The sequence below is a fragment of the Patiria miniata genome, unplaced genomic scaffold (assembly GCF_015706575.1).
Source record: "Patiria miniata isolate m_02_andy unplaced genomic scaffold, ASM1570657v1 HiC_scaffold_6, whole genome shotgun sequence".
Lineage (NCBI taxonomy): Eukaryota > Metazoa > Echinodermata > Asteroidea > Valvatida > Asterinidae > Patiria > Patiria miniata.
In genome coordinates this window covers 12,789,520-12,806,442 of record NW_024037073.1, presented here as the reverse complement: position 1 = coordinate 12,806,442, position 16,923 = coordinate 12,789,520, and the positions used below count along the sequence as shown (strand labels likewise).

The following is a 16,923-nucleotide window of genomic DNA, read 5'->3' as shown; positions in this document are numbered from 1 at the left end:
GTATACCGCCCCTAGAGTGGTAACAAGCATTTTGATGGACATTTTGAAAAAAAAAGGGTGATAACACCCAAAAAGCTGCCACCGCTGCAATGCTATCACATATTTTCCAACTCTGGAGGTGTATACCTTGCCAAAAATTGCTATGACGATTATTCCCCTCATTTGATACCGGTGGCCAAAATTTTGGACCGAGGCTGATGGCCTAATGGATTTTCATGATTTGGCCATGGTAAAGTCATGAATTTGATTGCTCAAAAGGTGCAGGAAGACTTTCGACTTGTAGGTGATTTTTCACAACAGGACCTGGAGGACGTCCCCCCCCCCCCCAACCTCGTTTAACTTTTGTTGTCCTGACAAGTTCCAACATGGCACGGGGCAACATGCAGGTTACTGAGCTGCAACATGCATTTTAATGAATTGGACATTGATACAGTTGTTAAGATTTCTGATAATGTTGTTCCAAGTGCATCATTCACTCTACCCTTTTGTAAACAAACCCTGAAGTTTTTCAAAGGCCATGACAAGCCATTTCTCTTTGCTTTCTTCAGTCGAGCCAGAAGACCACTCAGGCGTGAAACAAAAGACATCAGGAGGAAATATGGCCATTCATTTTGCATCAGAGGGAGGCAGTGTTGTAAGTTTTCTTTTATTTGCTTGAAAGTGTTGCTAGACTCCGACACAAAACAACGTGTTTTATCTGTCAAGCCTGTCTTCAAGTTATGACCTCATGGTCAGGTGCTTTGTCCCAGAGTTATAATCAAGTCAATCTCAAGTCAATCACAAGTCAATCACAAGTCAATCACAAGTCAGTCACAAGTCAGTCACAAGTCAATCACAAGTCAATCACAAGTCAATCACAAGTCAATCACAAGTCAATCACAAGTCAATCACAAGTCAATCACAAGTCAATCACATGTCCATCACAAGTCCATCACAAGTCCATTACAAGTTCATCACAAGTCCATCACAAGTCCATCACAAGTCCATCACAAGTCAATCATAAGTCAATCACAAGTCTCCCAAAACTGGAGTCACAAATCAGGTTAGAAGTGACATTGGATGACTGTAAAAGTTCACAGTTTATTATTCGTATTAAATGTGTATTACTTATTTTTGGGCATTGAGTCGCACTGCGCATTATCGTGTACTGGCCCACTCAACATTGAGAGGGTGAACATTTCGTCAACATGTGATTTTAATTTTTTGTCATGAATGACATCTTTAATACCCAAAGTTTCAGGGTTCATTCACAGAAATGTTGATTTTGATGAATAAAGTGGGGAGAAATGACAATTTCGAGTGCTTCGTGCCCAAATTTACAACAGAGCCAGCTATTTCAAAGATTGTTTTCTCATTTGTGTAATTCGAATTCCAAGGAAGTAATTAATATGCAAATACATCATATCCCCAGAACAGGAGGTATACAAAATGAAAGCTTACGTTGTGGGCTTTCCAACCATGTATAAAACTCAATTTCACTTTTTTGTGTGACATAATACCCTTTTTTTGGAGTGGGGCACATATTTGGTACTGAAACCACGATTCCTCAAAAGCACCCTAGGCGCTGTAACTTGCACGGGAGGAAAACCCCAGAAGAACAATCTGGGGGAAACCCAAGGGACAAGGTACAGAGTGAAAACCAGGAGTGGACCAGGGCATGAAATGGAAACCCGGGCCATAGAGGTGAAACGTGAGGAAAGAACCACTGCGCCAACCTGACTCTCCAACCACTGTGCCAGCGTGACTGGTTGTCATTATAAACTTGAGATTAGATGACTTTGTGATTTAACTTGTGATGACATGATTACAAATCTCAATTGCAATTTTGATCTTGTGTTCGATTCCCCGACTTGATTTGTGTATTACAGAGTGTCCAGCCTGTATGCCGTCCTAGCGAGACACGTCATAGTAAAATGAGTGCCTGTTTGGGACAGATGGTTATTATGTTTGCAATAAAATCCTGTCACATCCTTTTAAAAAGGGAATACAATTTAGCTGTAATTTTCAGAAATTGATGGATTTGGGGGTTAGTATTTTATGGTAAATTTGTTACGCTGACCTGTTTAAAAGTTTTGTAATCATATCCTAGAAAAAAAAAGGAGAAACAAATGCCGTTCTTGTAGTCTGGCTCCCTGACCCTACTTCTGATGAAACGGAGCAATTTATAGACATCGGGGAATTGTCAGATCAGGGAACCAGACTATAGCTGGCTTGCACCTGTTCAGGGATGTGTAACTGATTGCAAACAAATGTGAACTAAAACAATTAGGGACAGTATTTGTAAAAAAGTCGGTTTTATCCAATGATGGTCAGCCGACCATCGTTGGAAATTGATACAAAAAATTCCACTTTTCTTGAAAATGACAGCACACCAGGTGCCATGATTTCACCTACTGATTATTCACTTTCAGTCAAGTATAATGGCATTTCGTTATAACTTGGTAGTTGTGATTTTTAATGGTTGTGAATGTTGTATACTCATTGCAATGCACAGATGTGGACTTTTGTTTAAATAATACACTGTGAAACACCCTCATGTAATTGCTTGGTTATGCACTGTATTGAGAATCACTTGGATCGGGCTCGGCAGCTCTCTGACCATTTTCCCATTTGCTGGTCTGCAGGATTGCATTCAGATTCTCGTCAACCACGGTGCTGATATTGAGGCTAAGATGGGTGCCTTCTACAACAACATAACACCTCTGATGATTGCTACACTACATGGACACTTCCAGGCAGTGGAGGCTCTGCTAGACATGGGAGCAGTCATCGAACAGAAAGGTATACTGTACAGTGGAACGCCACTATACCGAACACCGCTTTACCGAACATTCGGCTATACCGAACATCCTTGGCTCCTGGTTTTAATGTACAAAACGTACTGAACATTGTTGTTGAAAAGAGTCAACAGATTCACCAAAAATCTAACGGTTGTATTAAATGCTATTTGGGCCACTTTAATTCCTGAACATCAAATGACCCATAGTTACATCGTGTTTGAATGTTCAACAGCGAAAGATGGCTGTTACTTCTCCAAGGAATGAAAGGAAAACCCCTCATTGCTAAAGTTTCGTGACCACTCCTTGTGCGGCTGCGAGATGTGGGAAATGCCACTTCACTATTGCTCAAAAGGGGGCCGGCGGTTCAAAATCACTTTACCGAATGATCGTTATTACGAACACTTTCTGTGGATGCCACGATGTTCATTATAGCGGCGTTCCACTGTAATCTAATTGCACATTGCCCCAAGTATTTGATAAGATACTTGGGAAAGTGTACCTATTCCTATATTAAACCAGCGCTTGCTTTCAGCCTGGGCCATTATTTGTGGCTAGGCTCCCTAACTGTTTAAAACCTCCTGTTTACAACTGCTCGATCACACTTTTATCCCCGTATTTCTATTGGTTGAAACCAAAAGATGAGCGTGGCCAGTAATGGTGAAAAGCCACTCCAGTATTTTCAAAAACATGGGGGAATTCAGATCAGTTTATTCCTTATCACCATTCCATGAGTGAGAGCCACACTGGTCAATTCACTGTCATGTGACAACTGTTTTTTGTACTTTGTACTAACGTGTTACACATGGAGCAAAACCGCATGTGTAGACAACAACTGCTGGTGCAATCTGAGTTAAAGTCATCCGCACATGTTTTGTAAAGAACACTTGTAGGACTATTGCATGAGGCAGTGCACATGTATGCACACATAGAGCATGGACGCATGTATGCATAGACCTTTCACTTAATTTTACACTGGATACATTCCATGTTTTGTTACCAGGCTCCTGAAATTAAATTAATAATGTCAACCGTAAATGTTTATGAGGTGGTTTAAACAAGGAAATAACATGGTTTATATCAGCTGGGCATTTGATATTACCTCCCGTCAGTATTCGAGTCTACTTGGATCATTCTATAATTGTTTATCATGTACATTTTTCCTGTCCCTGTTACTTTGGTGCTTTGTAGTTTGCCATTTAAGTATCCTTAAGAATTTTGGAGGAGACTGAAAAAAAAGAAAATTTTGTTTATGTCAAATGTAACAGGGACATAAAAAAGGACACCAAATGTATAGAATGACACATACGCCCTACCCGATCTATGATCGGGTAAATCAGCTTGTATAAACATAAATGCCAGGACTTAACTTGAATTGTAATGGTATACTTCTCAATTATTGCCTAGTTTTATTGCTGTTTCAATTTGGTTGATGGCAGACAAGTTTAATCGGACTGCCCTGATGCTGGCCTGTATGGAGGGCAACTATCCAATCGCCACCCTACTCCTGAGGAAAGGAGCTATCCCTGATGCACAGGATTCCTCAGGGAACACACCGACGCACTACGCAGCCGCCTATGGCTGGTGGCACTGCCTCAAACTGCTGCTGAAGGCTGGCGCTGATCCCAACTTCACAAATGATTGGAAGGTACTGGGCTAGGTCTGGGTGTTATAAGCATATTTTCAAATATGTGACCTGTTCTGTCAAAAGCAGACGCTTCTGGGCAGAGGTTGAAATTGAGATGGGCCAAAAAAACGCTGTGGGGGTGATTTTTTATCGATTTTCAAACTTTTGCATATTTGTAATCCTAAACATGTCTAAAATACATTATAAAAGTTTGAAACCCTAATTTGAACTTTACATATACTATTTTTGATGATTTTGATAAGGTATATCAGTTAAAGAAATAACTGTTTTGTGACGTTCGTGGCCATTTTCTTCGTTTTCTACTTTTCAACACAATGAACTTCAAAATAGCTTAACTCTGCCCAGGAATGACCGGTATCAAAAATTAAACCACCTATTAAAAGGAAAAAGAACATATGTTAACAATATGTAAAAATATCCCTTTCGACCTTGTGTCCAGAAAAGTCTGATTTTGACAGAACAGGTCACATATGTGGTGACCACTTTTATTACCAAACTTCACAAATGATTGGAAGGTACTGGGGTAGGGGTGCTGTGGTCCAGTGGTTATGGTGTTCGACTCGTGTGCCGTGGTACATGGGTTGGAATCCTGACCGTGGGAACATGGTGCTTGTGCTCTTGAGCAAGGCACTTTACCATTATTGCTTCGTTCTTCGGATGGGATGTAAAGTCGTAGGTCCGGTGTGTTGTGTAATGCACGTTAAAGAACCCAGTAACACTTATCGCTAAGAGAAGGGGTTTGCCCCGGTATTTCTAGCAGTGGCTGCAGCACCTTGTATTCGGGTGCTTCACAATGGGTCTCACATTTCTCATAAAGTTAATTTACCTGTCTTTAAAAATAGACATAATTACCAGCGCCTTGAGTACCTAATTGTTGGTAGATACGTGCGCTATATAAGACTCTGGTATTATTATTATTATTACTATTTTTTATCATTGTTTATCTTATTTATTGCGCTTTGCCCATCTCTGTGGTAATTTTGTAAGCTCAGTGCTCAGTGTTTTCTGAGGGCTTACAATCAAAAATTACAAAAGCTTAAGGCCCGTCTCAATTCATATCTGGGATGTGTTCAGGACAAGCTGCGGACATTGTATCAGGTATAAGTTGCAGGATTCTGAACAACTTCCCCGCAGTCTTCCCACTACAAGGTTATTAGTATTTGTGAGTCAGTCAGGCAGTTGATACTGAAATTTCCCCGGAACATGTCCGGGACAAATGCAGAGCTTCTTCCGGACAAATTCCCGCAACTTGTCCGGAACTCGTCCCGGATATGAATTGAGACGTGCTCTTACTGAGATTTTATTCAAATCCACAGTCCTCTTGCTTACTAAAGCAAATGTCTTACTGCTTCACCACTGAGTTTGCCGGACTGGCTGGCCAGTCACATCTGATATAGCAACGGTGACCACAGTCACTTACTGTTGTGCGTGAGAGAGTTTATTCTTCCCTCCCCCCTTTTGAACTTTGTAATATATCCCCATTGCATTTGAGTTCTTTGCTGTCTCGTCAGACAACTCCTCTGGGTGTGGCGTTCATGAAGGGCCACATTGGCTGCTCAGATCTCCTTCTGGAACAGCCCACTGTGAACGTCAACTTCCGCGACAACAGCGGAGCCACCCTGCTGTCGTTGACCGCAGAGAGCCCCTTGACCAAGGACATGGTGGACCAGATACATTACCTTTTGGAGAAGAAAGCCGACCTGACTCTGGTGGACATTCACGGCAGAAACGTGGTGTGTGTAATATCCTTGTCAATCTTCCCACAGAAACAGTGCCAACTTTACTTAAATGTAACGGTAGACTAAAACTTCAGGGTATTAAACTAATTTTTGAACATACCCAAACCAAAAAAAAAAAAAAAAAAAGTTTTTTTTTTTAGTTTGTACCCAGAATAATTTAGGTACCCTAGGAATTTCTTGATGGGGAGAAGGCAAGCGTTGTGACAAATTCAAGAAATTCACCCAGTCTCAAGTCAAGGGAACCTTTTTAAATGACCTGTGACAAGGCATTCTTTTGTCATCATTTCTTCCTTGAAATTTCCCTGATTTCACTTGGAGACTTTCATACTTTCGAAAGTTCTGCACAAATTGAATACAAGCTAGATATCTCCTCACAAACTGCCCACATAATAAAAATCAGTATCTTTAAAGTTGAACAAACAAATTGACTGGAGCGGGGCTTTGAACCTGCGACCTTGGAATTGCTGTTCCGGTGCTCTACCAACTGAGCTGTCCAGCCCTATGTTGGCGGTTTCCCTTTTGGTCAATATCTTTGTTCATGGGACGCTAGTCAGAAGCCATAAATAAACCGTAAATGCCATATAGCCAGGGATCACCCCCTAAGTCAGGATGCCAGCAATAGTTAGCAAAGCCCTGAGGAACGGCAATCAAGAGGTCGCAGGATTAAACCCTGCTCCAATCAATTTCTTTGTTCAACTTTTAAAAAAATGGTCACGCAGCTAGTCAGTTTCCCAAATTTTTTTGGTTGAAAAAAATGTGTTACGTTAATAATGCAAATGTATGTTGTTTAACAAAAGAAATGTCCTCTTTCATTTCATTGCAGTTCCATTACTTGGCCACAAGTAGTCCACCAAGAGACTGCGACGTAAGTACTGTAAAATGTCATTGTTTTGACGACATTTGTATATTCCTGCTGCAGTGTATACTTCAATGCGCGTGTACACATCAAATGATGAATGAGCAAATGTTACATCACAGTGTCATGAATTACAAACATACAGAAGAAACGTCAATTTTTTTAGTTTACAGATTTGAAAAGAGCACAATCTCAGCACTACTGCTGTGAAAACCGCATGCTGATGCCATATTTAGTTCTGAATCTCCAAATGAAAGTTCCCTACAAACGACTGATTTAGCTTGATCTCATCACAAATATGTGCTTGGCCAGTTTTAAACAAGTACGTTTGAAACCGACTAGGGACCTGGATGTGGCCCAAGCCGAACATATTTATTCCCATTCGTAATCACCTTTTGGTCAAATACCAAAACAAGTCAAAATTCACTATTCTTCAACGATTTTGTGCAACAATTTTGCATCAAGTTTTGTGAAACACGTACCCCTCTTGCCATGTCTATGGCACGTGCCTCACGCGCGTAGTGCTAAAACATCTCCTTTTATGGAGATTTACGCGTGCGAGGCACATACTGCGTGATGTGGCGCAGAACACAGCGGTGCAGGAATTAAGTGTTTAAAACCAGTTGGTGTTCTATGGGGGTTTAAAACCACCCATGTGACAGGCTCTCAACCAGTAGGAATGGGTAATCTATGACGTTAAGTTATTCTATGGTTGTGAGTGAAAGTTTGAAAAACATGAAATAATGTAGTGCATCTGTATTCCATCTATGTACCATGCAGTACGGATATTGTTGCATAGTTGTAACTATGGATTGACCAATCAGGATCCAGAAGTCAACTTTGTTTGCAGATAAAATATATCTTAAATAATTTCATGGACATTTTTATGATGTACACCAAGAATGTGGAACAGGAATGTAAAAAATTTAATAGTTTCTTGATAAGCAACCTTTACTCAATTGCTCGATATATGCAATGCAGTTGTTGAAAAAAATAAATCTTTTTTTATGCCAAGTGTTTTCGAACTGCCTCTTTTTTTGTCAGGATGAAACCAAAAAAGCTGTGAAGAGTGCCAAACAGGGTGTGGCCAAGCTTCTGATTGAGAAAGGATGTGATGCATCGGCTAGAGATAAGGATGGAAACACTGCCGTCAATATTGCTCTACAGCAGGTATGCTGCAGAGGTGTAAATTGCATCAGCCACAAGTTAGCCGCAAGTCAGTCACAAGTCAGTCACATCTCAGTCGCAAGTCAGTCGCAAGTCAGTCACATCTCAGTCGCAAGTCAGTCACAAGTCAGTCACAAGTCAGTCACAAGTCAGTCACATCTCAGTCACATCTCAGTCACAAGTCAGTCGCAAGTCAGTCACGAGTCAGTCACATCTCAGTTGCAAGTCAGACATAAGTGAGTCGCAAGTCAGTCACAAGTCAGTCACATCTCAGTTGCAAGTCAGTCACAAGTCAGTCACAAGTCAGTCACAAGTCAGTCATGAGTCAGTCACAAGTTAGCCGCAAGTCAGTCACATGTCAGTCACATGTCAGTCACATGTCAGTCACATCTCAGTCACAAGTCAGTCACAAGTCAGTCACATCTCAGTCACATCTCAGTCGCAAGTCAGTCACAAGTCAGCCACATCTCAGTTACATCTCAGTCGCAAGTCAGCCACAAGTTAGCCGCAAGTCAGTCACATCTCAGTCACAAGTCAGTCACAAGTCAGTCACAAGTCAGTCACATCTCAGTCACAAGTCAGTCACAAGTCAGTCACAATTCAGTCACAAGTCAGTCACAAGTCAGTCACAAGTCAGTCACATCTCAGTTACATCTCAGTCACAAGTCAGTCACATGTCAGCCACAAGTTAGCCGCAAGTCAGTCACATCTCAGTCACAAGTCAGTCACATCTCAGTCACATCTCAGTCGCAAGTCAGTCACATCTCAGTCACAAGTCAGTCACAAGTCAGTCACAAGTCAGTCACATCTCAGTCACATCTTAGTCACATCTTAGTCACGAGTCAGCCTTTAGGCTTTTAGGCAAGAAAAGTAGGATATAAACCCCAATATCCTTACTTTTATTGTTATCAGAAATATTTGCCAGATAGGGATCTTGTGTTGAATTTAGGGGGATTCAATCCCCAGTCTACCACCAAATGTTTACCAGAGAGGCCAATTTACAATTTCACAGTCAATTTCCTATAATTGTCCAACAATAGACCAACCCATCAAGTCCTACCGACTGTCAAGTGGGGAAGCAACACGTGTTTCTCTTCAGTGCCTCACTCCATGTTGCAGCGGCACGCATTCCATGCGCGACTGCATGCATGTTGGACTTTTGTACATGTCCGCCAGACATTATAAATCGAGGCTGTGGTTGGTCCAATGTCGTGGGGCGGGGTTTAATGGATCGGTATATTAATCATTCACTCTACAAAGTGAATGTAAATCAAATTAGGTTTTTGCCCTTCGCCGACGTATAAACTGTTTACTCAGTGTGTTACCTCCCGAGTGAAAGTTGGAAAAAATCATTCGGGTGGGACTCGAACCCACGACCTCCTGCTTTCTAGTGCAGACGTCTTACCACTCGACCACCCACGACCTCCTGCTTAGAGGTCGTGGGTTCGAGTTCCACCTGAGTGATTTTTTCCAACTCTCACTCGGGAGGTAACACACTGAGTATACAGTGTTTATACGTCGTTGAAGGGCAAAAACCTAATTTGATTTACATCACCCCGACGCAAAAGTCCATCTTATGAAAGTGAATGTAGTTTACTATACACACAAATTCATTTGTCACTCACTTACATCATCCTGTGACCAAGTTCATAGGGGTATCTTTGCTTGGGCAGACAGGGATCTCACAGTAGCTAAAACTATAGAAATGTTGTCAGCGCGATAACTTGAGAATGAGAAATACTTCACATATGAACTCCAAATGAGGTTTGTGGATTGCTCTTGGTAATCTTAAAAAGCTTATGGAAGTTTGGGGCCAAAAGATCAAGGGTCAAGGTCACAGTATACAGCTAAACCTAGAAATATTGTCAGTGTGATAACTTGAAAAAATCTTTACATTTGAATTTCAAACTTGGTTTGTGGGTTGCTCTTGGTAATCCTAAGAAGTCTATTGCATTTGGGGCCGACAGGTCAAGGGTCAAGGTCATGGTGGCTTAGCTGGGCATTTTTGTTTGTCAACACACCTGACTTGTTTTGACCATGATTCTTTTCTGGTTAAGTAGGAATTTGCACCCGCAACGGCAGATTTTTTTTAACTGCTCAAATCAAGAGTTTGAAAGTTTCACACATTCTCAGCATGCAGTGATATCTGTGTGTTGTTTTTACTTCCGATAAGGTTGGGAGTGGCAATATGGATCCAGAATTTGTGAAACTGCTACTAGAACACGGCTTCAGTTTGTCCCTGAATGAGAGAGTGGAGGATGGAAAGAACGCACTGCACATGATGGCTCAGAAATGTGCCAAAGTTGACATGGGTGCACTGTTGCCAGTCATTGCTAAGAATGTAAGTATTTATAAGATGGAATTTTGCGTCGGGGTGATATAAATCAAATTAGGTTTTGCCCTTCACCGGCCTTTAAACACTGTATCCTCAGTGTGTTACCTTGTTAGCTCGGTGGTCGAGTGGTAAGACGTCTGCACTAGAAAGCAGGAGGTCGTGGGTTCGAGTCCCACCCGGGTGATTTTTCCAACTTTTACTCAGGAGGTAACACACTGAGTATACAGTGTTTAAACGCCGGTGAAGGGCAAAACCTAATTTTAAGAATGTAAGTGTAGAATGAATTAAGTCTGAAATATCCCCTGGAGTCTACAGGGTGAGTCAGAAGGATCTGGACCCAATTTCGTTTTTTTTTTTTGGTGGCAAATAGAGTATAATGAGAAAATAAAGAATGGTTTAGTAACTTGTCTTCCACAGAAATTTTGAATTTGTCAAATTAGTGGCTGTGGTGAGGAGTTATGCCATTTTTATTGAAGTGGCTCATTTTTCAGGCTGCGCAGGGAATTGGTTGTGCCTTTTTTAATTGTGTCAATAACTTCAAGTGAGTCAGTCACCATGACTAGGTTTCTATTTGTTATTACACTGCTTCGCCACCTCAGTACGCTATTTCAATTTGTTAAACCATGGAACCGTGGTCAAAGTGTATTTAGCGTATGTTCTTTGCTAGCACTTTTCTTCAAAATGGTACATGGGTATATACATAAAACATTTGTCAAATATGTCCAAAATACCAGCCTTTAACATATCTCATTTGCACATGTTGTGATAAATGCTACATACAGGGTTAGTCAAAAAAAGCGGAACCCATACCCCACAAATTATATTTCATATCTAAAAAAATATTTAGCACCTAAAATAATAATGACTGGAAAGACAATTTCATAAGGTACTTTTAGATGAAAAAATGACTGAAATTGCTCAATCCGTTCAGAAAATGTCACCATTTAAACACAATGACCCTAAAACCTCTCTCGTCCTAAAAAAGCGATTTCAAAAATTGTTGTTGCAATTGTCCTCAAACATCACCAGCGATAAAATCTCAGTTTAAATGATAAAAATATTCAAGAGAATCCCTTTTAAGGCCCGTCCTTTAAAAAAAGTAGATTTTATAATATTGTTTGCCTAACCAGGGTTGTTAATAAAGATATTGTGTACTACAGTTGGTGACAGTTTTTGAAACAAGTATTCTTTCTCATTTTCTTTGTTGCTCCAAACTGTCAAAACACACAATGATCAATTGCTTTTTTTGGACGAGACAGGTTTTAGGGTCATTGTGTTTAAATGGTTATATTCTTTGAACGGATTGAGTAATTTCAGTAATTTTTCCATCTAAAAGTAGCTCATGAAATTGGCTTTCCAGTCATTATTATTTTTGGTGCTACATATTTTTTTAAATATTAAATATATTTTATGGGGTTTGGGTTCCGCTTTTTTGACTCACCCTGTAGTAGTGAAATCTTTGGTCTATTGCAGTCTGTGATTGGAACTAGACTAGTGGACTAGAAGTCGAGATTAGGGTTTGCGGGTATTACTAAAGATAATACAATTCTCCATACAGTACTGTCTGTTTCATTTCAGTCTGCCATTCCATTGACATGTCATGCCTGCTTAAAGTTTGCATTTATCGACTATCGAAAAGGAAAATACTGAGCAAAAGGCCTTTAGATTTTCAACTGTTCAGTAGTGGTGAAAATAAAAGATGCCAATTGGTTTTCCTTAAAAACACTTTTATTCAACAATTGTTATACTCTTTCAATAAAATATGTGTAGTGGACACATCAAAGATATCAGTAAAACTGAAAATCTGAAAAAAATCATCCCCATGTGGTTGTTCATTTTTCTCCACTATGGCCTGTGCCCAGTTCCATCTCATTTGGCCTGAACACCTCACATATGAGTGAATAACTTTGTTTTGACAGATGAAGCAAGAGAAATCTCGGATGAAGACAGGTGATGGGTCTCATGCCCCAAGGACCGTGACCCTAGAAGAGGCAGCTAAAGTGGTGGATAACGATGGCTACACACCCTTCCTAAGATGTGTGTCTCAAAAGTACCCAGTAAGTCCGATAACTTGTGCATTTTGACTGCCGTTTCTTAATACGTCTCTTATCTGCCATAAATACAGACAATCAGTTTGGCAAGTGGTTTGGAATAGCACAAGCTGGCTCTGCTTGTTAAGTGTAAAAAGGGCACAGGAGCTAATCACGGGCACTCATAAGTTGGAAAAACATAGATTTTGCAATCCAGTGAGAGGAAAAGACGCAAAATTGCAGCGATTATGATAGAACGTAGGAACTGTAGTGTAGCCAGGCAGCATGTCTGGCTGCATGTATGCCTACATCATCACGCGGGAGTGTCTCGTACCGGCCGAGAGTGTCGCGTAGCTGGACCAGGCGAATACAAAACGCGGGATTCAAAAAAACATGTATACAGCTGAAACGTCACTAGATTGTGAATAATTATAGAATTTTGCTCAAAACTTTCTGAACTGAAGCGCGCTACTAAAAACCATTTTTGGCGAGCTGCGAAGCAGATGCGAGCCTATGTAATACCGATTTCCGTCCGTCTGTCCGTCCGTCCGTCAGTGCGTCTGGCGTACGTCTGTCTGGCCATCCGCGTTCAGATAAAAATGTTGAAGTTTTTGGTTCTAGCTAACTTGGTAAAAAAAAATGCAGTTTACATGTATCATCTCTATAACTTACAATTAGGTTCATTTCATTGCAGTTAATTTTATGATTTTATTGAGGAATTTTAATTAAGGAAAATGTTACAGTTTTTAATTGTTAAATGTATGTATAGTGGGAGAACATGTACATGTACATGTATATATACCTGTCCACTATGCATTTTGGGGGAGCATTCATGTGTTTACTTATAGACCGGGAGCCAGGGGGGGTCAGCCTAGCTGGAAAGTTAACCAATTTTCATGGGGTGGGGACAGGTAGGGGAGACAGGTAGGGGAGGATGGGGTAGGTGGGTGTAGGGGTTGGGTTAGGAGGGGGTGGGGGAGGGGGCGGGATATAGGGATTGAAGTAGGGTTTGGGTTTGGTTGGGGATGTGTAGGGGTTGGTGGGTGTAGGGGTTGGGTAAGGGGAGGGTGGGGGAGGGGGTGGGATGTAGGGATTGGAGTAGGGGTTGGGGTGGGGATGTATGGGTATGGGAGAATGGGGTGGGTGGTAGTAGGGGGTTGGGGAAGGGAGGGTGGGGGAAGGGGGAGGAGATAGGGATTGGAGTTTGGGTGGGGTTGAGATGTGTAGGTGATGGGATGGGTAGGGGGAGGATGGAGTGGGTAGGGGGTTGGGGTGGGTAGTGGGTTGGGGTTGGTAGGGTGGCAGGGCGGGGATGGGGTAAGATTTGAGGCATGTGGTGATGATGCTGCGTCTACATGTACATACCCATTCATGTTCCGCATTTGTGGGGACTACACAATACCGGTAGTTCTTCCATGGTAATACATGTATGGGGACAGAAGATTCTGTGGGGGCTGCAAAAAGTCTCCACAACTGGGAACTTAATACCCTAACAATGGAAAACTTTCATGTATAAATGGAAATATATGTACATGTATTTATTAGGACATTTGTTGACTTTTTATGTTTGCATTTAGAAACTGACCCCTACACCTTGGCACATCAACGAGAATCCTGATCCCCATCATGCCCATCCCCCAACCCTACCTTCAGCCTTCCTTCCCGCCTTCGACAGCGAGCCATGGCGGCTTCGCCGTTCTAGTTAAAACTGTAAAAATGCTTGCAAATGCCAACAAGCAATTTTATTTGTTACATGACATTATATTCCTTTAAAATTCGTTTCAAAAAGAAAATCAAAATTTTGAAAAAGCATGTATATATACCAACTTTAAGAGCTCTCAGCCTACGTAAAACAGGATTGATTGGCTGTGACTGTTTATGTAACTTGATGCAGCTTTGCTTTGACTGTAGGTGATTGATAAGCCAGCTGTGCCTACAACTTGCCTGCTTTAATTGTCTGTTGACTGACTTTGACTTGTCACAGTGCTAACCTGCAAATGTGGTCCGTCTGTTGGTGACTAGCCTGTGTAAAAGGCAAGGCAGGGGAAGAGGATTGATTTTGTGACTGTCTGTGACTGTTCAGACAGCAGAAGGATTAATTATTTGTTCAGAAGTTCAGACTAACAAGCTGGATAACTTAAGCATGCTTCTACATATTTGTTGGCTAAAGACAGAAATCAAATGAAGCATTAAATGTCATTGAGGCTGCGTATGTGAACTGCCAAAAAGACCTCAGCAATGATTGAATTAAATCATGTTTGTTCTGTATCTCATTGTAGAGCAACAATGCCCAGCAAAGTGCAAATGTACTCAGCATGGTGAAGGTAAGGACAATTCCTACATTGAGGAAGATTTCGTACCAAAAAAATACAGTTGCAGGTCAACTCTAACCGAACCAACTCTGTCAGAAATCAAAGCTGTGAAAATGATTTCATCACTAAAGTTGCTAATTACACTCTTGCTGCTTTCTATTTGACGGAGAGATTCAGGATTTCTTTTCAGTAGGGTTGCATTCACTGTCACATTTTTAAATCTCCTACTTAATTTTCTGCACTTTCCCATCTTTTTTTCTTCTTTGTGTAATTCAAAGTTCAGATTATTTATTTGGCTTGATCTAATGAATTGAAAACAAATGCAGACCAGGTTGCTATGAGTTAATATTGTATTGCATAGACTGTATATTGTTTTATCTATAAGCATTTGATACATTACTTGAATTGAATATACTTTTAAAAATTGGGAGAACTTTAAAACGTACTCTAAGTGGGGTGGAAAGGAGTTGGTTATGCATGGGTCTGAGTTGGTCTGGTTCCGAGTCGGTCTGGGACCGAGCTGGTCTGGGACCGAGTTGGTCTGGTTCCGAGTTGGTCTGGTTCCGAGTTGGTCTGGTTCCGAGTTGGTCTGGGTCCGAGTTGGTCTGGGTCCGAGTTGATCTGGGTCCGAGTTGATCTGGGACCGAGTTGATCTGGGACCGAGTTGGTCTGGGACCGAGTTGGTCTGGGTCTGAGTTGGTCTGGGTCCGAGTTGGAGCTGGGTCCGAGTTGGTGTGGGTTCAAGTTGGTCTGGGATCGAGTTGGTCTGGGTCCGAGTTGGTCTGGGTCCGAGTTGGTCTGGGTCCGAGTTGGTCTGGGTCCGAGTTGGTCTGGGTTCAAGTTGGTCTGGGTCCGAGTTGGTCTGGTTTTCCGAGTTGTTCTGGGTCTGAGTTTGTCTGGGTTCGAGTTGGTCTGGGTCCGAGTTGGTCTGGGTTCGAGTTGGTCTGGGTCTGTGTTGTTTGGGGTTGGAAATGGCTAGTTGACTCAAGACCATAATGTAGCGGGCTTTGATCTGTATTAAAAAAAAATGATGTTTTTCCCTTTTCTCAAGTATTTTCCCCAAAGAAAAGACATTTTTCCTGTATGCCTATAAAGAACTACTATTCAGAAAATTCTAATTATTGTGTTAACGAATCTTTCATCATATAGGCGCTTGTTGAAGTGGCCAAGTCTGACATCAACACTGTTGTGGGTGATGCTGATGACAGTTACAGTTAGTATCGGTCACAGTTTGGAATTCGGTAGACTGTCAGTTTTGGGTTTTACTTCTAGACAATATCCTTCTGTGTCACTGATATGGGTAATTTGGAGGAGGGGAGAGGGTGGTACTGTATTGCCAAAAAGATATCTTAGTTAGATATCTTTAAAATTAAAAACTCTTGTTTTTTTCTGAATGTTAAGAAATAATTTTTGATAAGATTATCCAGATATTTAAAGAAATAGACTAGGTTTTAGTTCTACACTTGTTGTCAATAGTGATATAATGATTGGCATTTTGCCTGATGGGGGTAAAGGGCACCTAAGGCAAAGCAGAGTTAGCAGTCAATTTGGCTAAGTAGAGTTTTCGTCGCTTTCTGCCTCTGTGACCTGGGTTGGAATCCCACCCAGGCCAACATGTGTATTGAGTTTCAGCCCCTACCTGATTCCTTCCGGGGGTTGTCCTTTCAAGGATTTCCTGCCGACTCTAAATTAATTCATAGCCTATTCTCTCTAGGTTTCTTCATGCTTCAAAGCTATTTAAGGAACATGCAGTGGAAATGCAGCTCATGTTGTTTTCATGCACATTACTATGTGTTGCAACAATACATACACAATCTTGGAAGTGACAAGAAAGTGGTAGTTTTTCAATGACTAGCAAATCCTTTCATCAATACATGTTAGAGGGCGCTATTTTGCTTTCGTCACACAAGGTACTCCTTGTCAAAAGTGCATATGAGCAGTACAAAAATTAGTCCTTTAAAATTACCCACAAAAAAAGTTTTGAAGAAATACTGGCCACTACTCTTGTCCAAACAAGCTGCTTAACATGATAAACAATTGAAAAGCGGAACTTACTCCA

At 41.3% G+C, this 16,923-nt stretch overlaps 1 protein-coding gene across 1 annotated transcript in view; it reads left to right on the top strand.

Annotated features, from left to right (window-relative positions):
• The window catches only part of LOC119742923 (poly [ADP-ribose] polymerase tankyrase-like), a 71,233-nt gene that overhangs the window by 16,392 nt on the left and 37,918 nt on the right, over nucleotides 1–16,923 (top strand). Inside the window, exons 10-19 of the mRNA XM_038219189.1 lie at nucleotides 549–634; nucleotides 2,625–2,781; nucleotides 4,217–4,425; nucleotides 5,937–6,158; nucleotides 6,988–7,029; nucleotides 8,065–8,190; nucleotides 10,361–10,528; nucleotides 12,442–12,579; nucleotides 14,832–14,876; nucleotides 16,014–16,077. Of these exons, the coding sequence (XP_038075117.1) occupies nucleotides 549–634; nucleotides 2,625–2,781; nucleotides 4,217–4,425; nucleotides 5,937–6,158; nucleotides 6,988–7,029; nucleotides 8,065–8,190; nucleotides 10,361–10,528; nucleotides 12,442–12,579; nucleotides 14,832–14,876; nucleotides 16,014–16,077 (1,257 nt within the window). The remainder of the gene's footprint in view (nucleotides 1–548; nucleotides 635–2,624; nucleotides 2,782–4,216; nucleotides 4,426–5,936; nucleotides 6,159–6,987; nucleotides 7,030–8,064; nucleotides 8,191–10,360; nucleotides 10,529–12,441; nucleotides 12,580–14,831; nucleotides 14,877–16,013; nucleotides 16,078–16,923) is intronic.